This window comes from Melanostigma gelatinosum (assembly GCF_949748355.1).
Source record: "Melanostigma gelatinosum genome assembly, chromosome: 6".
Taxonomy (NCBI): Eukaryota; Metazoa; Chordata; class Actinopteri; order Perciformes; family Zoarcidae; genus Melanostigma; species Melanostigma gelatinosum.
Window position 1 is genome coordinate 15,350,910 of NC_136639.1, and position 26,715 is coordinate 15,377,624.

The window sequence follows — 26,715 nt, forward strand, 5'->3', positions numbered from 1 at the left end:
CTTTGACAAAACCCAGACTTGGACAACACTTTTCAAATCACTTCATCTTTCCTTGTAAAGAGCTTTGTGACTTCTTCTATGAAATAAACTTTGCTCTTCTCTACGTTAGTCTCTCTGTCCTCAAGAAACTCTCTTCCCGCTCGTCCACACGCTATTGTCAGAAACTCTACCACCCTTCAAACAAACACACTTAAGTGCAGATCAAACACTGGCTCTCATGCCATATCTCCTCCATGGTTTCAGGGATGTTGCCAAGGGTGCTATTAAGCTCCTGTGCAAGTCAAATAGCCACACTGTAGCCAAGCAGTCCCGGCTATATGCGTTGCTGAGAGCAGACATAGGCCGTCTGGTATGATAAAAATGCAGCTCCAATGCATCTGAACTGTCGAAAAACGTGTAAGTAGCCGTGGTAACACTCCCTCCCTGGTCTCAGGAGGCAAGGTAACGATAGTACAATTAAAGCAGTAATCAGGCAGCCTACTCAACGATGCCACATATCTGTTTACATACATACAAATAATGATCTCTTCCTATAGGGAGACCTGGTTCTTTGCAATAAGTGACAAAAGTGGAACAGAAATATCCACAGTAGAGCACAACCAGTTTCAAAAAAGATCATGACACCACGGCTGAGAGGCATTCAGTCAAGGAGGCTCCCACACAGTTTCTTTCACCAGGACACAGATACTACACATCGGTTCCTCTTTGCTCTGCTTACTTCAGATACTATTAGATTACAGCAGCAGATTGGAGACATAATGGAGAATCAATAGCAGACCAGCAATGCAGAGCGCTGAGGGCTGGTCTGCTGGGCTTCCATGACCTTCACAATCCCCGACTGTGAGACGTTAGATCAGCACAGATATCTGGATTTGGATGGATACAATCAAGAAGATGCACGGGGAGTCAGCTTAGCTCGGCCTACGGGGGATCGGCTTCATTGACTTAACTGCTCTGATGCTTAACTACAGCTCACAGAAACTCCACCCAAGCAACAATTGACTCAGAAAACTTGTTCAGCTGCATTGTTGTTCATATTTTAGGAACTCGGTCAACATGATAAAAAAAAAAAAAAAGTTAAACTAACAGATGAAATAACTGATTGATGAAGTATAACTGAATTATATTTAAATAAATCCATGAAAATACAAAATTTCCCAAAAAGTACTGTACATGACAAGGCTGAATGGTGTGGAGCAGGAGTCTTTCTGCGGCCTTGTGTAAACACTTTGGTGTGTCAGTGGGAGTACATAAGTGGCTTAGTTACCCCAACCGTGTAAAATAGTTGCTTCTCCGAAATGTGTCATGTTCTTCTATGACTCATATGGCTGGGACGCAAACATCTAACGTGTGGACTCCCCTCCACCAGCCAAGCAGAAACAATCAGTCGTACAAAATAAACAACATGTAGTACTTTACCACCTTAACCTTTACCCTGGCCTTTGTACATATTTCAACAATGAACTGTGTTTTGCTCACAGACAAAAAGTGTGACAGGCAGAGGAGTGAAAAAATGCTTGGTGGGGGGGGGGGGGCAAACAGATTGAGGGGGATAGAGAAGAGACTAACACTTTCATTGTGAAATGTTCAGTCAAGCAGAAATACCTGCTCATCAATGACAAAGATATAAAACAGGCAATCAAAAAACACAAACACACACAAAGCAAATGTGCACATTGTAATGTCCCCACAGTAAATGAGGCAGTAAAACAGCAAGCAGGTATATTTTGGACTTTTTTTTGGTGCGTTCTTCTGTTCCATATTTCCCCGTATCCTCTGGGGTTGTGTTTGTTTTCATCATTCCTCTGAGAGAGACAAGCTGTGCTGCAGAGTAGTCTGCCTGCATGCACCAGGCACCATGCAGCACTGCAGCTGTGTGAGTGTATGAGGAGACTATATGTATATAAACAAGACAAACTGTTTAGCCACACAGGCAGCCCATGTGGGTGTTTGATTGATTCGATTCACAATGTGGAGACAACTTCGCTGTTACTACTAGAGGGGCAAAAATGTAAGTTTGGCCAAAGGGCAGCACCAAATGAAAAGACTGTTTTTGGTCAAACGTTTTAGCTGCATCAGAACATGATGCTGCAAGGTGAAGCATATTATAAGTGCAAGGAATGGGAATTCTTTACAAGCATCATCACACACAGCACAGTGTGTACTGATAATACTCAATCTGAGTTCTTGTTTTAGTGTGAGATATACCACTGGCCAAACAACTATCACCAACTAAATGTACATTTCAAATATTGATGGTATTTGACCTTTTAGCAGCGGCAAATACAGAGAAACAATAGGTGGGATGGGGGGGGAAGAGAGAGAGAGAGAGAGAGAGAGAGAGAGAGAGAGAGAGAGAGAGAGCGATAGTTTTTAAATAGTTAGTTACCTGGTAATATTGACGTGCAAGACTAAGTCAAGGCACGTAGTTTTCTAAGCAGAACAGAAAAGAAAAAAAGCACTATCACTGTAAACACAAGTACATAATCAGAGGATAAAGAGCAAGAAAATGTATATATTGTGTTCTCTAAGACAATATGAATGCAAGAAACCCAGGGAGAGGACTCGGCCTGTGTATTTGTAATTCAGAGCGCGTCTCACTCTAGTTCCACTCTGCATGAAAATCAGTGAGGAGGAGGTCACCCACTGTGTCCAGAGAGTCACATGATTCAACTGAGGGAATGGAGCTGGGTGAGAGAAACATAGAGATGAGTATATTGAGGGAAAACAGAGACGATGTTCTCTTACGACACAGAGGAAGAGAGAGGCAGCCCTGATGGAGCGATACACTACAGCTACACTCTCTGAGCGTGAGACAAGGACTTATTACAGCAGGCTTATTATATTCAACCACCAGTGATATCTACGTAAACTAGCCTCAGCCACTGGAAAACATGACAATGAAGAGAAGAAAAGCGAGTTGAAGCCCAGCTTCATTTACATGGCCCTGAAGTCCAAAGGTCCTCTACTCTACTTTAAGCCACAAGGGTCACAGGCAGGTTTATTGCCTGCATATCGCTTTGGTAGCAACTGACAGTGTTTATTATTCTCATAAGTGGTATATCGTGACGGTAAAATGGAATTAGATCACCCTGTCTTTATTGATCGAAGGTCACAGCCTGCGTAAGAAAAAGACGTGGAATTTCATTCACACTTGTTTGCTTTCATCCGCCTATGTCTTGCTGTCATTTCTCGTACACATTCTCTCACTCTAGCACCCTTGGGTCCCCTGAGTGGACCTCTGCAAGCCATGTCTTTACCCGGGCAGGGAAGTAGGAGGGGTACCATGGGGGGCTCGGCAGAGCCAAAACAACAACAACAAACACCACAACCTCCAAATAATTTGAATTCCTGCAGGGCTGCCAGCCTATTGCTCCGCCTGCTACCCTCCAACACAATTCTCAGCCAATTACTGCTGCAGGCCTTCTTTGGGACATGTTTTCACCCTCTCAAAAGCTAGTGCTAATATGTTACGGGGGCCAAGTAGGGAGGGAATTCCCCTTCGGAGGTCATTAAGATCACAGCGATAATACTGGGAAACTCTGCATCCAGATTCACCTGCTGCAAAGTACAGGAAATGAAGGGCATTTTTAACAGACCCTGACACTTGCATTTGTTGACAGACTTCCCAAGATTAACATATCTGTGAACAAACATGAAGTTAGGGAAGCCAGTGTTGCAAAAACATGGCTTTGACTGACTAATAATGGTCAGATCACATCATCAAGAATTACATGAGGTGCTGTGAATGAGGATTGTTGAGACAATTTCACTTAAAGGTGCATTTATAAAGGTTTTGTTATAAACTCCTGTACCAATGTGAGGGTCCTGGGACAGACGATGTCGTATGTGTACAGATTGTAAAGCCCTCTGAGGCAAATTTCTGATTTGTGATTTTGGGCTATATAAAATAAATTGAATTGAATAAAGCTGTAGTCTCAAAGCCCAAGCAAAGATTTATTTTTAAGATAGCTATAGAAGACATTAAACAAACTCATTTACTCGAAATCGGTGGAGTGGCCCTTTAATTACTCACTTGACTTTTTTTACTTTCAGCATGAGCAAAGCCAAAAACATTGACAGCGATAGCTTATAATGGCAACGTAATACCTCTTTGTAAGGAGGGCCACTGACTGATTCTAAGAAAAGCTGAGGTTACATAAAAGCTGTTTTCAAGGAGTTAACATTAAAATAACAATCATGCTTTGTTTCATCTACACTATCAATGAACCGGTTTATACGCTTTTATTTAAGCTTTTTTATATTCTATCTTTTTACAGATAGACAATTTCATGAGAAGCTATTACAAACTTGAAATTACTTCAATGACCCAGTTACATAATACTTCTTCTGAATCATTTCAACAAATAACATAAAGGGGTGACTTTAAATTAAGGAAATCATTTCCTATTTGTAACAACTGGCGTATCGTTTACGTACTTTCCATTGTTATGGACAATAATATCGGGAAGCTTTCATTTTCTAACCGATTTCATGTCGTCTGGGTGAACATTGATCACAGTACTGTAATCAAAAACAGTTATTATGAAGTCCTGAATGAGTATATGGTATGTGCTGACATGAGTGAAGCCTGGACAATGAAAGGAAAGGACAATAAAAAAGATAACAGAGAAAGAGCAGCCCATGCTGTGCTTAGGTAGTGGTGCAACACAACTTTACAGAGGTGTGGAGGCTGAACCTCATCCATTCAATAGCGTATGTGGGTCAAACTGCCCACTGACCTGTCTCTGTATTATGCTACAACGCACCTTCTTATTCAGCACTGCTTCACACTAAATTCCAATTTTGATGACAAAACTGATCATTTAATTCATCGAGTAAAAACACCAAACATACAGGTTAATGCTTCACAAATGTGGATCCTGGTCGATGATATGATGTGGCCAATATATCGGGCTATATTAGCTTAACCCAGATTCATCAGTATATCTGTCACTATCATCATGTGTCGGACAAGTAACAAGACGTTGAATCAGGTCGATTGACACGATAGCCATGTGGTTAGGATGCACCTCATCAGTGTAAATATCCTGAGCAGTGCGTCCATGGTTTAATTCCAGGGTGGCTTGACCATTCTGTCCACTATCGCTATTAAATAAACTCATTAAAGGTCCCAAAAATTTATGTTTAAAGAAAACAAGACCTTGCATTACAGAAATATCTAAATTACAAATCCTGTAGAGCCAGTGTCCCCATTCATTTTTCCACTGCAGACTAGAGTAATTTTCAACGTACAAAATGTGCTGAGTACATATCTTGAAGACAATTCTTCATCACAAATGTTTGTGTTGAGTGTTTATGTTAAAAAATATCCAATATATCAGATTTGTTTTTATTCACAAATGATATCTGCCACAAAATCCATGATAGACAGACCATAAATCCTTGCTTTTTTATTTCATTAGTATGAATTGAATATTTGCTGGTTTGACATTGTAAAGGCTCAATGACTTATTTAGTAATAGATTAACCAATAAGAGAAGTAATCATTAGTATAAACCCCTAAAGGCCTGGCACTGACTTACTGTTGAAATGACAGAACAGCAGAACACACAACAGAACAGAAACTACAAAACAAACCACTTGTTGTATTGTTGGACAACTCATAACTGCTACTAGTGAAATCACAGAAAACTGAAATTCAATAACTAATGTCCACTACAGGAATTAAAACCAAGTCCTTACAAAGTTGGACGCCACATTTTGTTTTTATATAATGTGTTATACAATCTGTATGGAAACCACCGGCAAAATAATCTCACATCTCATTCTTCAACAAAATGTCTCTCGCTAAAGTGATCTGATTCAAGGTTGCCACAAGTGAGCTGAGACAGGCAACAAGAAAAGAATGGCATGGTGCTGAATAACCTGATATGACGAAGTCTGGAAAGAAAACAAACACTCCTGTCATGCTTTCATTACATTGCAACTGGGACGTAGCCCATCAGCACTTCGAGCCAGAGTACAGCACTGTAGACAGGACAATCAGAGTGGGTGTAGTAAGAAGAGAGGTCAAACTAAACACACACAAACATTATGAGGTGCCGGATTTCATTATCACAACATTTCTTTTATCAGAACATCTCGAATGTAACAAGACCCAACATAAGGCCACACCCGTGTGTGTGGACACAAAGCACATCGGTCAGTCAGACCATTATCAGGAATGAGGGCGAGAGAGCTGAGAACTACTGTTCAGGGCACTGACTTATGTAACCGGCTCTTAATGAGCCTCATAAGCCTGATGTTTTGGTCCTATGAGATCCCATGGAAGAGTGCTCTTTGACCCAAAATCACAAGACTATACCTTACAGATTGTAACTGCTTACCTCTTCACAGGAAAACAATAAACTGCTTGCTTTAAAAAAGCACCCCTCTGCTTTGAATCAGTGCTATCGATTAATGCTCACAGTAACAGTCCAATTCATATAATGACCAGTTTAAGAAAGTCTGGTCCACTGCAGCAAAAGCCCAACAAGAGCGTCAAGAGAGTCACAGAAAAAAATATAATTTGTGTTGACAAGGTTTTGGCTGTACAGTGCTGTGCCGCCACTCGGATGTAAAATATTATATAATGCACAGATGCAGCTCACTCTGACAAGCGACATATCAGTGTCAGGAGAGCAGGCAGCACAGCACAGGAGCTCAGGTGTTGGTCTCAAGGAGAGAGCAGGGGATTTGCATGAGCTGTTTTCCCTTTCAAACATCCTCTGCGGCAAAGCTGACCATCCTGGCTGTTTTGCATGCCTCTCGAAACAGAGAGAAAACCACATCATAACGTGTCAAAACTTCCTTTTGCACAAAGCAATACCCTCTGACCCCCCCCAGACACACACATCCATAACTGTGTCTACTAAAATTCAGTATCTTGTAAATTACATAAATACACACAAGCTCAACAGTTGAATTATAACAATTGCTGGACACTGTTGAGTGTCTAAGCATTTCTCAAAAATCCCAGCATTGCATACAAGAACACCAGTTAGCACTTTGTCTCTTTGGACTGGCGAAGCTATTTCACAGTTGCAGCATGGCTGCCAACTACCAGGGGGAGAAATGTAGCACTTCACTGTCAAGAGCAGTGATAATGCCGTAGGTACTGAGGCTCAGGCCAGTTAACGAAAGGTCCAATTACATCTGGTACGAACACAAAAAACCTGTCACCTGGCCTAAACAGCTGATATTGTGTCAAAGGGATTTAGCAGCTGTATGTCTGCAGACTCTGCACACATGCAGTCTATCATTAGCTTTCAAAAGGTTGACCTGAGACTTTGAGGGATCTTAACACTATCTTTATTAGCGACACTGATACACATCAAGGTTTTAGTTTTTCAGATTTCCATTACTTTTTAAGTTTTGAACATGCTTTCCTCATTTCCCATCAACCTGAACAGACTTCCAGTTTTTCATTAAAAGTGCAAGAGTTGCTGACACACAAAAAAAAAAAATCCTTCCTCATTATTTTAGGAAACAGCAAAAAGTAAATGTTGATACAGCAAACAACAAACACTACTGTGAAGCAGTTACACTGGTTGTGCGAAAGGCTTTACCCAAACAGCAGCAAGAAGAATTGAACAAATGTAGAGTTTAAGGATTATATTCTAATTTGCTAACTCCTAAAACCACACATTTATTTCCACGCCTTAACTTACATTGTGTCGTTTAAATTCGGTCAAATATGAAAACATAACCGTACTCACCTCCTGACCTCTAAACAATAACACAAAGCATATTCTGTGAAGGGAAAAGGAGGCTAGTTGGATAAATTAAGTCTAAATGGTCAAGTCAGTTGTACTGCTTTAAGAGAGTAACACTTTGATGTCCGACCAGAAACAGTTTAAGCGCACCTGCAGTGTTTCACCTGTCGTAACGCTTGAGGACTTACGTACCATATGTACACCTGGACACGTAAAAACACGAACCGTAATGAAGGCTATGTTGAGTAATGGCCTGTCAGTCGAGTTAACTTGAATCTGAACCAGATATCTCGATGTCAAACTCATAGAAACCTTACCAGCAAATCGTCTTCTTATGCGTAGTCGTGTTGAAATATGTTCCCTGAGTGTCTCAGTGGCTGCTGCAGCCTCACAGAAAGCTCCTTCCTCAAGCACTCGATCCCCAACGAATGAATAAATGCGGATAAGAAAAAAGGACCTTCTATGTGGTGTGTTTCCAACACAAGGTGACTGTGAACTGAAGAGTCACTCCTCTGAGAACAGCGAGAAGACCTGCGTGCCTCTGTGTTCCTGCCCCTGCCTCTCTACATACAACCGTTCAGTGCACCACTGGAACCGAACAGCGACTCCAACACGCCCCCTGCTGTCTTCAATTTGTAACATCTTTAAAAGTCAAAAGTCAAAGTCAAAGTAGCTTTTATTGTCAATTTCTTGCATGTCAGGACATATAAGGAATCGAAATTACGTTTCCCACTCTCCCACGGTGGAACATAAAGTGCAAGCACGACACATAAAACACTTCCTAGGCTAGGTAAAGACAGATATCCTAGTTAAAACATATACTATACTACAATAAAACATTCAATACACATAGGAACGTTAAAATTCACGTTTTAGTTCCTAGTGCGTGATATTAAAATGATGGCAGTCTTGTGATACTGAGTGGGACATAATAATGTTCAGTAACTTGTGGTGGAGGCTTGCACAACAATGAAATAAAAGGAAGACTGTTTCATACTTTAATACCTGTAAATAAAGAAAATAAACAAACATACCGCGGGAATGCCTCCGCCAACCAGTCAAGTTGCAGTTTACATCCATGTCATTACGTCATCATTTTATTATATTATACATTTTTAAAAATGATCATTATTTGCACATCAATTATTGACTTGTGCCAAAACCTTGTATGTTGATGTCACATTAACCTTTGACCATGAGTTCATCCTTTAGTCCAGATGGACCTTTGTGCCGAATTTGAAGAAATTCCCTGAAGGTGTTCCTGAGATATTGCGTTTGCCTGGATGGGGCTGACGTGATTTCACATTGACCTGAACCTTTGAGCACCAAAATCGGATCAGTCCATCCTTGAGTTCAAGTGGACGTTTGTGCAACATTTGAAGGAATTATGTTGTGGAATATTTCTATGAAAAGTCGGGAGAAGAGTCAAAGTGTTTCTTATCAATGTCAAATGAAACAGAGTCTGGATGAATGATCAAAGTTGTAATAGTCAATTTATTTGCTTGCAAGCAAAGAGAGCAGTCTCACAGATACATCACGTCATCTGCAAGAGGTGTTCTGACAACACAGTCAGATACATGGACATTTATACTCCTTCCTTTGATTTGGTCACTGTGACCTAATCAAAGAGTTCAGTCACAAGAAATACAGAGTCTGAATAAGCCTGTTTTACCATCACACATCACATATACATACAGAGGGTCATGCTCTTCAGCTGATGCTCAGCAGGAAGTACCGTAATCTAGACCTCTGTGTGTCGCCGTCTTTGAAGACAGAACCAATGCACAGGAAAACAGATAACAAGATAACAGATAACAAATAACAAGACACCTGGATGCAAAACTGATAGAATCATCTACTCAAATAGGTTTTGTGCCTGCACTTTTAAAGACTTACATTCTTCAATCCTAAAGCATAAGACCATGACATATTTTCCCATAACAATTAAGTCAAGGCGTCCCTTATATATAGATGACAAAATAAAACTGCACAACAACAAAGCTAAAATATCAGGAAGAAATGTGGCTGCTGCAGTTTAAGCTCCACGGTCAGGGTGAGAAGGAGAGCAGCCATCAGCCGATCCAGGAGTATCACTAAAGATGTAAAAAGTCAGAATGAGCATATTTAAATCTACATTTACACATTATATGGGTTATATAAGCTGCCTATTTAATGTGCACTAACCTGTCACTGGTTTCAGTCACTGTCACTGGTCCCTCTACAAGCGGTATAGTCACACCACGGTCCCTGAGACTAATTCATATTAAACATGACGACATGTTGGTATTATAATATCACAACAGATAAACAGATGAATGAAAGAGCATTGTAACTGACAATAATATATTTGAACTACCTTGCTGCTTGCTGTTGATTTCTCGCTCTTTGTGCAATCCGACGTGAGCGTATATACCCAAAGGTACTGATGAGTATTATTAGTAGAGCTGAACCACCTGTGGAATCAAGAGATGGATATTTAAGATAATTGCAAAAGAATAATTGTATGAATCAATGAATGCAACACACCATACAATTTTCTCACCTCATGTTAGCATTTGAAAGGCAAACATTTCAACCCTGACCGAAAGCAAGAAGCCCGAGGATGGGAGAGCAAAAGCAAGTTGGATTAATAGCAAAAAGCGTTATTTTATTGAATTCAACAAATAACTTGAATGGTGAGAGAAAGATTTAAAGTTTCTTGTTAAAAAGTAAAAGCAACATGGCCTAAGCAGCATCAGTGAAGCTCAGAACTTACAAACTCCAGCAGCAATGTATCCAGGTCTTGCATGGTCCTCTGTGGTGACTTGTGATGAAGTGGTAGCTAGAGGAAAGAGGACAAACTACAGTCACTGTCAAAACAGTGAGTAACATGATGTAAAGTGTATCTGCAGGAAAGACTTACCACTGATAAAAACACAGATGTTGCTGTGGTCTAGTTGAGAAAACAAGAGAAGTGTTACTATGTGTTATTAGACAGAAGCCTAACCCTACACATTAATCTCATAGGCCTACATGACAGTGAAAACAAAATAGGGTTTTACACGATATCTCCATCTCAATCAAAGTACACAGGTATAGAATATTCAGGTTTATCAAAATTAGCATCAGGGTTTAAACAGGTTTGTGAAACCAATATTTGAGGCTTACACATAAAAACAGGGATACTAATGTGCAGTTTCAAATTGAAAGAACATGACAATGTATATTACGGGCTTTAGAAAGTAAAAGTAAGCACCTGTACATTTTTCGGTCACAATGTAACCGAATTTCCCTTCAAATTCACAGACACCATCTGTATCGATGGAAAGGAATGCCCGACCGTCATGTCGGCAGACAGTGTTGGGGGGTGGAGGGCCTGTACAATCTGTGATGCGAGTGCAATTCATGAGATATTCGTCGTTGCAAAAGATATAAGTCACGTCATCGGCACATCCAGACATATTGCAGAAAAACAGCTGTGCAGATCTGTTTCCACCTGTAAAATAGGGTACACACCTATGAAATATCTCACATGAACTTGTTTTTTTAATCATGAGTGGTGGAAACAAACGAAGACGTACCTTGACTTGCTGTGACTGGAAAGCACTGAGCGAGTCCAGCAGCAAACAGCACCAGAAAGAGGAGGGTCACTTCTGTCAAGACAAAAACACAAACTAAACTGAAGGCTCTCTAATGGTAGACACTTGAAATAGTGTGGATTTGGTCAATTGTCAGAAACTTACGATTCATGTTTAGAGATCAGTGCTGAAAAACCTTTCTGGATCACAATTCCTGTTGGAGAAAAGGTTTCCCATCAGAAACACAACCTCATTACAAACATTAATCTCGACGCGCGTCAAAAAATCAACGCGACCGGTGTGAACGCAGCATCACACTTTGATGTCCGACCAGAAACAGTTTAAGCGCACCTGCAGTGTTTCATCTGTCGTAACACTTGAGGACTTACGTACCATATGTACACCTGGACACGTAAAAATAGGGACATCAGATCCAGAGCGGATCCGAGTAGATTCTAGAATATCAGCGTACACACTATCCTGGCGCGGTAACTCTGCTGCTGTGAATTTATTTTTCGGGCTAGAACAAAACGGTTTGTATCTATGGAAAGGTTATAAAATGTAGATTAATAATATCAAAACATCTGTATTCATTGCTCGCATACATTGTGACGAACTAGCCCGAGAAGGCGAGTAACGGGGGTTCCACCGCCGCCTCGCTGCACGGCACGGAGTTTCCGGAAATGGAGCGGGTGCACAAAACCATTTACGGTTGTTACCGAACCTTATTTGGAACAGCCAAGTAGTCACGATTGAAGCAGACGATCGCAGCTCCATGCAGGTGGGTCAACGAAATTTCTAAGTACACGAGAAGTTTGTTGACTTTCAGTTTTGAGCTTTCAGTTAGCAAAATCATGCGTCTATCATCACTTTCAGAAAATCGATTTCACTGTATCTTGTAGCAAAACGTACATAGAATATGTTGGTAAGTAACAGAAATCCCTATAAATTGATTAATCGGCCATAAATTAATGTTTTTCTGACCCACCCTTCCCGCCGCAAACGCCGGCAGCCTAGGGCGATGCCATTAAAGCCATAACCCCTTTCTGTGACGTCACGCGCTCCTCCTTGGACTATGTGGAGGGTGACCTAAAGCTCATCGACTAGACTGAGCAACTCTTTTCCAATGCTGACCATGTCTCCTGTAGTAACAGAGCAAACACATTCATAAAAATAAAATTTGTCGCTGTCATCTTGAAGATCGGCTTTTGTTTGTGCCAAGATCCAAATTTCATGCCTGCAAGTATAATTTAGAGCAAATGGTTACATTTTGTTTGCCAAATTTGTGATAATCCTCCACATTACGGTGCCATTGCCTATAATACAGATACATGGAAATCTAGTATTCATTAATCCACACGTTTCTACCATATTCACAGTGGAATAACTTTGTAACGCCTTGACCGAATTACATGATATTTGTATTATTTTATTCAGACAAGGCATAGCTATCTAAATAACAGAACCAAACAACTGAAAGATGGATATAAGATTTTGACCTGATGTAGCTAGTAAAAACACGAACCGTAATGAAGGCTATGTTGGGCAATGGCCTGTCAGTCGAGTTAACTTGAATCTGAACCAGATATCTCGATGTCAAACTCATAGAAACCTTACCAGCAAATCGTCTTCTTATGCGTAGTCGTGTTGAAATATGTTCCCTGAGTGTCTCAGTGGCTGCTGCAGCCTCACAGAAAGCTCCTTCCTCAAGCACTCGATCCCCAACGAATGAATAAATGCGGATAAGAAAAAAGGACCTTCTATGTGGTGTGTTTCCACCACAAGCTGTGGTGTCACTCCTCTGAGAACAGCGAGAAGACCTGCGTGCCTCTGTGTTCCTGCATTCAGTGCACCACTGGAACCGAACAGCGACTCCAACACGCCCCCTGCTGTCTTCAATTTGTAACTTCTTCTAATGTAACTTGTAACTTCTTCTAATGGTAGACACTTGAAATAGTGTGGATTTGGTAAATTGTCAGAAACTTACGATTCATGTTTAGAGATCAGTGCTGAAAAACCTTTCTGGATCACAATTACTGTTGGAGAAAAGGTTTCCCATCAGAAACACAACACAGTATTCCTGATTATTCTGTTCCATGACACCCTCTTGTCTTTTCTTTTTTCCATGTTCATTGTCGTTGATACTTTCTCATACATCTTAAATGTTGCCCAACACATACTTAATAGTCTTCTTACTTCCTGCACCCCACCACACCAGTGACTACCTTCCCCTTGAACAAACAACTGTTTCCCGTAAAGTTAATTGATGACGTTTGTCTTCGAAACATTTAAATATAGGCTGACAGTGGACCTCTCCTGGGCAAAGGTTAGAGGACTGTATTCCTATAAATTAAAGAAGATGTATTGTTACTGTCGTGAATATGGCAATTTCAATAACTGGAGGAAATCAAATATGTTTGTACTACTTTTAGAAATACACACAGTTGGCAGTTTATTGTTAAAATATCCGTGATCTAATACAACAGTAAATGAATGGGTTGGACAACAACCTCCTAACAGCCTAACACAATACATTGCATGATAAACTGCAGCCGTCAGACTGTCCCTAAAACACCTGTAACATGTCAGGACTGTTAGACTGCGTCACAATTAGCTAACGTCAGCTTATCTGTGACTTAATAAACTCGCAACTAAGTGTAAAAACACCAAATCTAAACTTCTTCATTGTCACTTTTAAACATTGGGTATAACATCGCGGTCTCCGATGAGGACTGACATAGCCTCTCCTCTCTGCTTCGCCCTCAGCCGGTGGGGTGAGGGCGGAGCAGCAATGACTGCCTCCCTGATGTAAAGTTACGTGTTTGCAAAAAGGTTATGCGATATATTTTTGATATGACGACAAAAGCAGTCTGGTAGACATATCTTTGCATCAACGTACCTGAACAGGTCCACGCTGTCTGACGGAAAGAACAGAGCTGTCCCGTTACACCGCCCGTTTCAAGAAAGCCACATCCCGAGGAGGTAGTGTGATGTTAGATGTGCCGACGCTTCGAAGCGTGTGTCGAGTAATGGAGGGGGCGTTTCCTTGAAGCGCGTATCGAGGCTTGCTTCATTTAGGGGAGGAGCCAATAATGATCACGTCCGAAGCCTCGCTGCCCGGCTGTACCACGTGACTGCTTCGGGAAGTGGTTCAGATTTTGCCGGGAGGTTTGACAGCAATATAAACCCCTCAGGCTCCATTCAAAATGTGGGTTGTTGGTGGAGAGTTGCGGTCAGTTGAGAGTTTGGATAGTTTGGAGAGTTTAGAGAGAGAGAGATAGTTTGGAGAGTTAGGAGAGTGAGGAGAGAAGGATAGGTGATAAGATGGAGCCAGCTCGGAAGAGGAGGATTTCCCCTGTGTGGGAACACTTTGATTTGATAACTCCTAATAAGGTAAGCTACATCTAACTCTATTTCAGACACATTAGGTTTGCTAATCAAGAACAAAAATTCCTGTATCAAAATGTATATAGACTTGCTCTTGCGTTTTTGTGCACGCCAGCATCTTCTGTAGCCTGTGAAAGGGTGTTTTCAAAGGCCGGAGAGGTTGTGTCAAAAAAAAGGAATTGTTTAAAACCAAAAACTGTTGAGAAACTGTTATTTCTGAATAAAAATGAATAAAATGTCCCCTGTCCTGTACATCACTGTCCAAGTTACACAAGCATATTCAGTCCCCTCTTCCTAGTTCCACAAGCACTTTCACTGTCCTCTGCCTGCTTAAGCCCATGCCATTTTCCTAAAGTGACATAATAACATTAATACACAACCTGCCATATCATATGATACTACCATTTTGGGAAAATGTACACACACAGAATACATTAAAAAAATATTTTATTATGCACATATGTCATAATTTATGTACAGAAATTATTTGGTGATCACTACGAGGAGGCTTCGAGGAGGCTTCATTGCGGTATTCCGTGGCAACTTGCAACAGGAAGTGCCTGTACTAGCTGCCGCTGCCACGATTTGAGCCAACTCCTACTGTGCGGTTTTGAGATGTGGGCGGCGCGGCGCGGCGCATCTTCCTCCTTTGTGTGTCTCTGCGACATACTCTCGGACAAACCTACTCACCTCGTGCGTTTAATCGCTGGCGATAGATTTATGGACCATCAGTAAATTAGCCTGCCTGATTCAGATATCAGACAGAAGTGTCAAGAAAGAGGGACAGTGATAAACCAACAAAGACGCCACGGAAAAAGAAACTGTGCCAGTTCTCCACCTGGAACTGTAGCAGATTACTCAGGTGGACCCAGACAATAAATTAGCTTGTTTACTCTACATGAAACAATTATTCAATGACATGTATGCTAAGTTGTACTATAAGTGAAGGGAAAGCTTATGACCTGTTTGGCAACTATAATGTCTAGCATTGATTTTGAATAACAAGGTTATTACTTCATTTGCTGCATCTGTTAGAGCTGTTACTGAATAATAACACTGACCCCTCCACTGATATGATGATATATATAAACTACCACCAAAATTCAGATTGAACAGATAAAATAAACCATAAAATAAGCCATTAAAGAGAATAAGATTAAAAAAGCTTTTAGTCCCCCATCTAACATTTGAATTAGGCCTACAATCTGTTATAATTTCATTCAAGTGTAATCATTATTTACTCATGTCCAAATCCACAAGCACACATGGCAAACACAATCAATTATTCACAAAGCAGTTCTATGTTAATACCCAAACCACATGCTGTAGAATGCTGTATGATATATAGATATGAATGTGAATTATGGACTGAACACTGTCATTTTTAAGGCAACACCTGAGATCCCAGCATGCATTTAGTTAAGATAATGCCACCCGATACTAAGCTCGCTCATAAGATATGAACCGGTTTGCCACAGTTGTCTTTTTAACACCATCAAGAAATTGAGGTCTAAACTGAGTTTAACAAAGATGGAAATAGTAGCCTATGACTGCTATAAATGGTGAGGTCAAATGCTGTAAGGAACCTTTCATTCTTCTGGCTTTACAGCGAATGGCTTGGCTACCAAGGTATGGAATCATAGAACCACTGTGGGGTTAAGATGTAGGTTACGTGTGGAAATGTGAAACAGGAAATGAGAGAGGTTGTGTCGATGTTGCCATCAGTGATAGAGAGAGCAAGATGCTGTTCTTCAGAAAATGTATCAAAAATTACACCTGAGATTCTAACATTTACTTTTGAGTTACATATCTCTCCACTCAAAGTTTATGTATGTGTATATGAAATGGATTTCCAGAGAGTAGTCTTTTTATCACACTCTGTATGTCTACTTTTTACGGTCGGTTGGTCTACAAAAAAAATGTTGTAGCCCTATTAGGCTACAGTAAGATGTTTCTATTGTTATTATGTAATTAATGTATTTATTTACTTGGGTTAAGGCGTAATTTTTGTTTGTTTCAAACTCTGTTTATGCTTTGTTATAGCTCATACAAAATGCTACAATGTCCTTTCGTTTTGTAATTTCTATCAACTGCAGAGTCGGCCACAACCTGAACAGCTACAGATCCAAACTCATATGTCTGGAATGTGGAAAGACAGGCCGACCTGTCGCAAGAAAGAAAGGCCGACCTGTCCCGTTACGCCTCAGGACGTAACGGGAGGCGACTGATTTGATCTGTTATGGCTGTTTTTTGAAATAGCTTCAATGGTAAGAGTCACAGTCACTCCAAATCAACACACCTCATCATATTGGATTTATTTTTATTTTATTTCCAAAGCAGTTATACATTTAGGTATTTGCATCACTGGGTCACATTGCATTGAAGCTATTGAGAAAAGACGTGAATTTTCTATGAATATATTTATATAAAATAGAACAAGCACTAAAATCTATCAGAATAAAACCTAACTTCATATCAGAGAAGCGGCCAAATGTACCCAACTAATCGACCAAATGACGGATGCATGTATGTGCTTTAACATTTAAAGGGTATATATTTTGTCATCTAACCACACAAATGCCAAACTTTGAACATTCATTCACAGTGACAGCTCAGCACAAAATCGAAATAATACTTTTTTTGCATCCTGATGGGAAATCCCCCATGTGCTTATTGTACTGCCCAAGCTCCAAATAAACTGTAAACATCACTGATTTATATTGTGACAGTTTATCTTTAGTTTGGAGCAGGTTGGAGAATCCTTTCATATTGTTTTTTTTTTCATATCATCTTTGTGTCTTTGTTAGAGGGCAGCTGAAGATAGAAGGGGGAGAGCGAGGGGACGACATGCCGCAAAAGGCAACATGTCAAATGTGAACCCATGCAGTAGGACTCAGCCTACATGGGCACATGCTCTGCAGGTGAGCCAGGGAGCCCCATGCTTTCATATCTTTGACGTGAGAAAAACATTTAGAAAACAAGTATTGTATTTCAAGGAAATAAAGAAGATTGTCCATGGTTGTCGTTTGTCTTGTTGCCAGCATTTTAAGGAGGGCTAGTGAATGGTTTGATGAGACTAAGATCCATAGCTTTGACCAGACAGTCGCGTGCAACATCGATGGCATCCTGCCTCTTGGGATTGTCCTCCGCCTTGCCAATCACTGAGAGGATTTCCAGCAGCTCACTCTCCATCAACTTCTTGGCCAGCTCACTGTCGTCCGAGTGGAGCATGTTGTAGACAATCACAAGGCCACGATGTTGTATAGAAGGGTTGGTATGGATACACAACCTCTGCAGGATCTCAAGCCATTGGGTGGTCTGTTGGGAGAGGTCAATCAGTAAAATGTGTGAATGCTGAATCAAAAACGTCAGAAGCTGCTTTTCAGACTTATTTTTGAACACTTGTAATTCCAAACAGTGGAATCCATGAGTAAGTTAGTGTGTGTACAACTGATTGAGTTGTTTTATTAAGTGTAGGAGCCATTGTTTTTGGAGGTTGACCAACAGGGACTCAAAGTCAGGACATTGCAACCTTTGATGGTTCCATTTTGACCATTCCTTTTTGTTAATGTGTCTCTCACAAGTCCCCTCTCACAACGTTATAGACGTTTAATACCAAATCATTGCAGAACTAAACAGCTGTAATGGTAATGTATTGCAATTTGAAAACCAAACGTAGTCTGCAGTAACATAGGTCTGTGTTCAAACAAGCTAAAAATATTAGGCTGCATTGTGAGACCCCAAAAAAGTGCATGACATGCTCCCAAGTGTTATAGAAGTTCATTTTGTTAAAGTATTAAAGAGCAAGAACATAAGGCTTTTGCAATCTCATACAAAGAGAGTGTGAGTTGACCGTGTGTTGACCAGGTTATTTGCTGCAGTGGATTCAGGATCAGCTCCTGAGGGAAAGCTAAGATTTCTGGGCATTTTTCATAGTGGGGCAGACATGCTTTCAAAACAGACTCTGATGTGACACTATCATTTATATTCTACAGTAAAAGCACTACTGAACGCTGTTGTACATACCACCAGGGACAGTTTGTGGCAGAGCTTCTTCTGAGCAGCAGTCAGCATGGCAAGAGCTCCAGCTGCAGCAACCTGAAGGTTGTCTTCTTCCTCGCCACACAGCAGTACTATCAGCTTCAGCTTATCGTTGCCATCCTCCAGATAACGATCTTGGACCTAATACACATAGAGTTGACATTTTCAACGCACTCACACCTGTTGGACACATGTTTCTCACATTAACTATGCATCATCAGGTGAGGTTTCTAGCTGTTGGTCTGTTCTCACCTCTTTACATGTGACAAGGTTGCACATGCATTCAGTGGCAGCCTGTCGGATCTGGTCATTCTCTTCAAACATGTAGTTCTCAATCTCTGGCAGAGCTTTCTCTTTCACAATCTTTACTCTACAAAACAGATGAAGGTGAGAACTCATAATAATGGCAAAATCTGTAAGTTGCAGTGCAAGTCACTTGAAGGAAATAAGCTATTAGGCATCACAGTGACCAGGTTATTAAATGGTGAGAAATGTTACCGTAGTTTGTTACTGTAACCAGCCAAGTTAGTGAGGCCTCTCAGAGCTTCATAGTTCTGAACTCCGTCTTTGTCTGTTTGAAGGAGGCTAACTAAAGGTCGCACCACCTCGTACACCTGTCAAGCAAAAACGACAGACAATTACAATTTTTTAAAGCAAATGTCCATTCCCCTACCATTGCGTCAAAGGGGACTGGCATAGAAATAAACAAAATCACTACGTTGTATGGCTTACCCTCTCACCAGGGAAGGCAATTTCTGGGCTGGAAATAGATGCAATCTTGGCGAGGGCGTGGCTGGCCTTCGTTTTCCCAGCCTCTGTCCCCTCCAGTGCAAGTGGTATTAAAGCCTGCGGGAAGAGCCAGAATAATGGTGGTTATCCAGTTAGACTTAATATTGGGAAAATGGAACTTGTTATGAAACAGTCTCAATTGAATGCCTTGTCAATGACCTGCATACAGTAAGTAGACAAGACCATCAGTGAGAAGATTGGCTATTTCTTTATAGTTATTCTAAATGCTTGACATATTGCTGAGTCTGCTGGAGGGAAGGGAGGCATAGGAGAAGCAGGACTGAGCGGGCAGACTGTCAGACCTCAATACAGTAAAATGAGAGCTTTTCTTAAGGGTCTCTGGTGCTTGGAAACTCCACCTCTTTCGTGCACAGCCACCGCCGAAATAAACACAAAATCACAGTTCTTTGTAATAGCCCTAATGTATTCAGTTAGCCGGGGATTCGGTTGGGGAACACTTGAAAACTATTTTAATTTAATTGTGACTTTGTGGAGTGTCATAGAGCCACACGTGTGCATTGCTTTCCAAACCTTTCACTCACCTTTCCCCCACCTTGGGCTACAATAGTACCACGATCTTTGGCATCCATTGACAATGCCAAGAAAACTCTAAAGATAAAACAAATAGAAAATAGGTTTAACATTCATATAATGTTGCAATTTAAGTTTTGCAACATTTAAGTTTTTAATAAACAAGAAATAAACAAGAACTGATGTATACATTTGTGCTGTAGCTTGCATTCCCTAATCTTTGTCATGGAACATTTGGAAATAAACGAAAGTCACTCTGTGAGTTGTGACTTCAGACAAAAGCTATTTTCTTGGCATCAGCTTGAAGAAAAGCTGGCATGATTCATGATATGTTGTGCCGAGTCATGATGAGATTCCAGTAATTTGTACGACAAGTTTGTTGGCGCATCAAAATGTTTCCCCTCCCACCTCGACAGCAACTCTTTGGTCTGGTTGGTCAGGATGGAGCTGTCTGCTTTGACCATGACAGCAAGAGCTGAAATGATTCCAGCCTTCAGCAGCCTTTTCACTCTCTTCTCAATAAAGTCCTTCTTGTCCTGAGAAAAGAAAGTATACAAAGTGGGTATATGTATGCACATGAGTAACATAAACCTGCTTTACCCATGTCAATTTATAGATTGTGATCTCCTCTCTTCCTCTTTTACCTTGGGGTGTTGCTCGGGCACATGTTGCTTTGAAAACTTGGCTAGTTGAACCAGCTCAGGCAGGATTTCCTTCTTTTCATAGCAGTTGGTGCAGTTAACCAAGGTGCAAGCTACTGCATATATGATTGTCTTATCTTTAGACTAAAACACAGAGAAAGAAGAGAGATGATTTCTAACAAACCGTATTATCAGACATACTCTATTGTTTCTTCCTGTCTGTTTCTTTCATACCTTGGCCAGTTCAAACATGGCTTTCAGGGCAGTCTCGTCCTCAACAAAGTCATCTTTCACGTCGGCATCATTCGTCAGATAAGCTAGACCCTCAATAGCCCACTTCCTTGTTTTTGTATCAATCTTGGGATTACAGAGCCACCTAGAAGAGTAAAAAAGAAAGCAATGATGTGAAGTGGTATGCTGAAATGTACAATGACATTCTGGTGCTGTATACATATTGTAAGGAACTATATCCATTTAGCATCAACATTTGAAAATAACTAATTCAGTGTTTAGCATGTATTAAAAACATACTGATGCAAGTATTTGTTTTCTCACAGATTTTCTACGTATACTACCATTGTTTTTCTATCATCATGGATTATAACCTGCTTGATTCAGTCACTTTAACAGGCTATGTGAGTACTCACTTTCTGCACTGCTTGGCCAGCTTCTCTGTGGAGCCCTCAGCAAACTGCCTTAAACCATAATCATCACCTCCAGCTGAACCCAGTTTACAGAGACCCTGGAGATGACATGGAAATAAGTATGCATACTCACACAAAATCTAGAAGTTATGCTGTCCAATTCATTGTCTAATATGTTCATACTTTCAACTGTGATGTTTTCATAATTCTTTATTGTGCATGGGCTGTGGCCCAACATCATAAAGTTCTATATTCTATTCCATTCTTTCCTTGCTTGCACACTCACCACCAACGAACGTATTTTAATCTTCTCATTAGTGGTCTTCTTGTAGATGTCCTTTAGGAGTGAAACACCGTTGGTGATGATAAATGAGGCGCGGCTCATCTTAGAGGAGGAATGGATCAGCGCCTCTACAGCAACCATCTGGTCCACTTCACGTTCGGAGGCACACAGTGCTACCATCATCTCCATTATGCCTTGCTGTCCAACCAGGGTGTTACCAACATCAAAGGGACCCTGAAGCAGCCCTGAGATGGTGTTGATAGCATGAATGGTCTTGTCCATGTTGTTGGGGTCAATTTTGGATCTGTGGAAAAGGAAGGGAGGACAAGGAAGGAAAAAAAGCATAGAAGATAAGACGTAACTTATGTTGGCTTTGTCTAAATTTAGAAACTCTTAACTTCAATACTGGTAAATGGTGAATCTGTATTTTACGGACGTACTTGATATATTCATTACAAATGTCCCTGAAGTTATCTCTCTCTGGGTCACATGTGAGGTCGTCATAGATCTTGTTGAGTAGCACACTGGCAATCAGCTGTGTGTTGTCTGTCATGGGAAGCTGGTCTGGCAGTTCGGGAACCTGACCACACACTTTGAGGATCTTCTTCAGACCTGCAGAACAAACACATGCATATGCGTATATAGATGTGATCTGGCAAATGCACTTTGTCAGGGCGTCTGGGAAGGAGAAATGGACTTTTGCTCAAACCAAATAAATGACCCGATGCATCTGTCTGGCTCACCATGGTCAATAGTGAAGAGGCTCTTGGAGTTGTCTTTGTTTTTCATGTCAGTGCGCGGTACATTCTTGCTCAGAAGGTTCAGTGCCTGGTCTCTGCCATGGCCAGACACCTTCTTACTTGTAACCATCTCCAACAGAGAGAGGAGAATGGTTTTCAGGTCTTTAGATGTATCTACAGATGATAACAAAGAAAGTATGTCTCAGTCAGTAGTAGCAAGCACCATAGCCACAGCCGCAGCCGTCTTGGGTTTAGTTGAAGATTACAAATTAAGCTTTGAATAAGTCTCTGTGATAGAATCTACTTTTTGGTACAGATGCAGATAGTTTTTATTCTGTCTCACCTAAAACCAAGGCCTCTTCTTTCCCATATTCCCTTTTATCTCCACCAGTGAGGGAGTCGTTGATGCACTGGAAGAGGTTGCATGTTGCCAGTGCAATCTCCTCATTGTCAACAGCCATGATGCTGCACATCTTATCAACGCCCACCATGTGAATAATGGCCATGGCCTGTTTAGGGGTATGAAAAGAGTACATTTTGTGAAAAAAATGAATGCAAATAATAATAAATAATATTATTTCTAATGGCATTTGTGGAAGTTGTACTTTTGAAGTATGATTGTGTTTGGTAAGCTTCACAGTTGTCTCGTTGTCTTCCCAACTCTTTGATTTTCACTTTCACTTTGCTCCTGCCTTGACTCATTTTCTATGAGCATGCTCACCCGAGCTTTGTGTCCTGTGCATATTCCAGACAAAGTGCGAACAGCAGCCAGTACCATCTCTGGTTTGCCTGTCTCTATCATGTTGAGCAGCAGAGGCACTCCGTTATTCTGGAATATCCTCTCTGCTCCGGCATCCTCTCTTGACAGCACAATCAGGTTGTTGGCAGCCTAGACACAAAATAATGTGTTGCACAAGTGAAACCTAAACTACGCGCAAACATGCCACCAAACAATAAAAACAGAAAAGTCCTTAAATGTTTTTAATTCACACAACAGAAAATACCCACTTTTTCCCTCTTGTCCTTTTCCATTTCGTCATCAAGGAGAATGTCAAACATGTTCTGTACCCTCGAATCTGTGGAGAATGTAGACTTAAGCTGTGGAGAATCAAATGAAACATTGAGTCATTTCCAGATGCTGACAGGTCCAAATCATACACATGAATTTTGTTTGTGCTTCAGCATAAGTCCATCTTTCAAATTTCCTTAGCTTCAAAAAAACATGTATTTCTAATGCCACAACCAAAGCAATCTAATCTGATTTTTAAGCCAAAAGATTATTGTTGAATATATGTAGCATTGCTGATTTAGTGTTGCTTAATGCATTCATGTAAAGTAACGAGTGCAGTCTGTAGATGTACTTCTGTGTGTGGGTTTTATTGATTTTAATGCTGACCTTGGCCTGGATGTCTGCTCCCAGCCTGCGGAGTGTCTCCACGAAGGTATTATTCTTTGGTTCAAGGGTGGCACATCTCTGCACATCTTTGAAAGCCATATCCAGTTTTCCTAGTTTCTCAAGAGCTTGGCAACGTCGGTACAAGGCTTTAATATCTGCTGCATCAACATCAATTGCTGTATAAGAGGAAAAAAAGATTATAATAAACATGTTTTTGGTGCCATTGCTGATATTATTTGGTTTGATTCTGTGTTTATTACTCTACCTTTGGATGCATCAGATGCTGCATTGGCAAAGTTTTCCTAAAGAAAAACAGAAACATCCAAATAAAAGTATACATTTGACAAAGAACTTGCAAATATGTTCTAATTGTAATCGGCTTGTTTTTGTGCTGTATGCTTTACAAAACTTACCTTTTTTAGGTAGCATGCAGATCTGTTCCTGTAAATGACAGCAAGCTCTTTTTTGTCCTTGCAGAGCTTTATGGCTTTACTGTAGCACTCAATAGCTTTGTCAGCATCACCTGACTGGAAGTGTTTGTTTCCCTCATCTTTTAACTGGATCGAGTCTCCCATCTGGTAGAAATAGAGTGTATGAGTTATGAAATAAAATCTACAGATCCATTAACTATGGGTTTTCATGTACACTTAATGTTTCATTATAACAATGTCAGTGTCATCAGTCAATCAAATGTAAATGCCTAGAAATCATCAGCAAACTATTATCTTTAATTTAAATCTTCTTTAGCATTAGAAATATTTCTATTCTTACCATTGTTTGTAATCAGTGTCTTGCTGACCCGGGTCGCTCTTTGCAAATGGCCATGCACATGTTATCTCTGACTTTAAATGGCCTCCCTTCAGGCCTTATTTGGGCATGATATTGGACCCCAGTTGGAGCCTTACAACAAATGCCACTATCCCAATGGACAGATACCATCTCCTATCATCTAGGCACAGTCTATACCCCTTATCACAAGTAACCTCTGCATACCTGAATGTAACTCAAATGAAAAAACAACACATCTGTGAAAGTTGTACAGTACCTTTAGGATTGTGTGTTGTCTCTCTTGCTCTGCGTAGATGGTCCGGACCTGTAGTCCCTGTCACAAACTTGTTCTGTCTCATGTAACCTGCCCCCACCAACACCTCGTTTATATTTGTAGTGGATCTCAATGAGGTGGGACGAACTGAGATGAACCATTCATCACACATAGGGGTTCACTGCAAGCACACTAAAACCCCAATATGCAACTTTGTACCAGAGGTCAACATAGACCATGATTTCTTGTATTTCAAAAAATATCCTTACAGTGTCTTTGAATTATTCAAGACTCTATGAATAAAACCTTTTTTTAATTCAAGGATGTCTGTCAGAGTGACTACCGCAAAGATGGTCTGCTCCTGATAAGGTCTATTTAGGGCACAGACAGCTGAGAACTGACAGGGGGTTGGGGGGTGGACAGCTGCAGGACCAGGACCAGAGGAACCTAGTAGCTTCTAGAAAAAGAATGATCTCGAGCCCCATGAGTTGGGGTTAGGCATTTTCTTGTTGTTGTCTGTTGTTTGTGTGTGAAATAGTAAATAATACAAGAAAATAAACTAAAATGTGTTGAACTGGTGGTCGGCTCAGGGTGTTTGTCTGTCTTCTACCCAGTGCATGCAGGGACATCCCACAGTGATGGAAATGGAATAAGCATGCAGACATAAATGTATACATACATTAGTCCAATAATTGATGAGAATATAACCGAATGAAGAGTTACGGCAGGGTGTCATCTCAGTTGAGTAGTTTTACTTTCTACACCAGTCATATTGTCATTTGGCACTTTCTGAGGGTAACAATTGAAGAGGTTTTGATTGGGCAAAGTCAGGCTAGGTCAGGCTACTCTGCTGGTTAAGTGTCATCACCTATCTTGTTATGTTTGACTGGTTGAAACAAGAAAGAGGAAAACAAAACTTTGGTTAGCTGAGGACATATTTTAGTTGAGTTGTTATCCTTGAAAATATACTTCTTTAAAGAACAAAGCAGCTCATGTGGTCCAAGAAAGAAATTGATAAGCGTCATTAGAGATAGGTGTATAGGCTAAATTCCAAAACGGCCCAAATTAAATGTATGACAATTATATGAACATACAATGTTTTTGTCTTACATGCCTGTGGCCAATTTGAATTCATACACATTTTATTCATTCTACGTATTCTATATATGAGCTTAAAGCCAGTGTCAGTGGATGCCTGTCTTCAGATAATATATCTAGGTGATATTCAATTTTTTCAAATATGATGCACCAGTCCTCAGTGGAATAATTTGGGGGTATTTCTCCGGCTACCACTCTTAACATGAAGTTAGGAGCAATTGGGATGGAGACAACGTGAGAAAGTACAGACCATTTGGAACGTTTTCTTTGCTACCCAATTCTTATTGCAGCAGTGTATGGCACCATTCCCGGAGTAAATATAAAAACATATTTTGTCAATGATGTCACACGCTGCAATGCCACAATGCAAACACACTCTTTAACTAAAAGTCCTGCATTCAAACTGTTGTTCAAGTAGAAGTATTATCAGAAAATTGTACTTTAGTACCACAAATATAATTACTTGTTTTGCAGGAGAATTGGTAGTGGTATTACATTAGTGCTGTATTAAGACCCATCATATAATTGCATTAATAATTGTGTGTTCATTTGTAAGCAGACTTTTAATTATGCAGTTGGTTAAGCTGAAGCTAACTTTTCCATTATTTTGGGTAGTTTACGATACAACAATGCATCATATTTATAGGTTGAATGTACAGTGTTAATCTACAAAGTATAGTTGCTAGACCTGAAAGTGTAAAAACAGTAAAAAAAAAAAAGTGCAATATTCCACCTACAGTGTAAAATAAGTATACGGTAACACAAACTGGAAAGAAAATAAATACTTAAAGTACAAGTACGTTTTGCACATACGTTTTGCACATCTCTTACAAGACAGACAAAACTAA

The 26,715-nt window shown here is 40.4% G+C and overlaps 3 protein-coding genes across 3 annotated transcripts in view; all 3 read right to left on the minus strand.

Moving 5' to 3' along the window:
• pip5k1bb (phosphatidylinositol-4-phosphate 5-kinase, type I, beta b) overlaps positions 1 to 8,190 on the minus strand; it is a 31,227-nt gene extending 23,037 nt beyond the window's left edge. The window contains exon 1 of the mRNA XM_079269604.1: positions 8,036 to 8,190. The gene's annotated coding sequence lies outside the window, so the exon portion shown is untranslated. The remainder of the gene's footprint in view (positions 1 to 8,035) is intronic.
• Positions 8,191 to 9,348: 1,158 nt separating this feature from the next.
• On the minus strand, positions 9,349 to 12,094 carry LOC306778102 (uncharacterized protein). Its single transcript, XM_079269484.1, has 9 exons — positions 12,000 to 12,094; positions 11,441 to 11,489; positions 11,279 to 11,350; positions 10,954 to 11,193; positions 10,621 to 10,650; positions 10,474 to 10,539; positions 10,075 to 10,171; positions 9,903 to 9,971; positions 9,349 to 9,811 (listed from the first exon to the last, which is right to left on the minus strand). Exons 2-9 carry the CDS (start codon positions 11,445 to 11,447, stop codon positions 9,754 to 9,756), a joined length of 639 nt encoding a protein of 212 aa, XP_079125610.1. The 5' UTR covers positions 11,448 to 11,489; positions 12,000 to 12,094; the 3' UTR covers positions 9,349 to 9,753.
• Positions 12,095 to 16,965: 4,871 nt separating this feature from the next.
• unc45b (unc-45 myosin chaperone B) lies at positions 16,966 to 24,859 on the minus strand. Its single transcript, XM_079270640.1, has 20 exons — positions 24,773 to 24,859; positions 24,141 to 24,302; positions 23,993 to 24,029; positions 23,728 to 23,903; positions 23,340 to 23,429; positions 23,053 to 23,220; positions 22,675 to 22,840; positions 22,335 to 22,505; positions 22,032 to 22,203; positions 21,595 to 21,895; positions 21,312 to 21,406; positions 20,899 to 21,040; positions 20,668 to 20,808; positions 20,432 to 20,559; positions 20,035 to 20,101; positions 19,436 to 19,549; positions 19,202 to 19,317; positions 18,956 to 19,073; positions 18,689 to 18,844; positions 16,966 to 17,980 (listed from the first exon to the last, which is right to left on the minus strand). Exons 2-20 carry the CDS (start codon positions 24,300 to 24,302, stop codon positions 17,708 to 17,710), a joined length of 2,793 nt encoding a protein of 930 aa, XP_079126766.1. The 5' UTR covers positions 24,773 to 24,859; the 3' UTR covers positions 16,966 to 17,707.
• Between the last annotated feature and the right edge of the window lie 1,856 nt (positions 24,860 to 26,715).

Bases quoted from the DNA above. Each gene is read 5' to 3' on its own strand.
- LOC306778102 (XM_079269484.1), bottom strand. The intron at 10,540-10,620 runs GTAAGTCTTTCC...TCTTTCCTCTAG, and splicing joins CATCTGTGTTTTTATCAGTG to CTACCACTTCATCACAAGTC. The intron at 9,812-9,902 runs GTTAGTGCACAT...TTACATCTTTAG, and splicing joins GTGACTGAAACCAGTGACAG to TGATACTCCTGGATCGGCTG.
- unc45b (XM_079270640.1), bottom strand. From the start codon at position 24,302: ATGGGAGACTCGATCCAGTTAAAAGATGAGGGAAACAAACACTTCCAG. The intron at 19,550-20,034 runs GTGAGTGAAAGG...CTCTTCCCGCAG, and splicing joins TAGCCCAAGGTGGGGGAAAG to GCTTTAATACCACTTGCACT. The intron at 19,074-19,201 runs GTAACATTTCTC...TCTGTTTTGTAG, and splicing joins GGTTACAGTAACAAACTACG to AGTAAAGATTGTGAAAGAGA.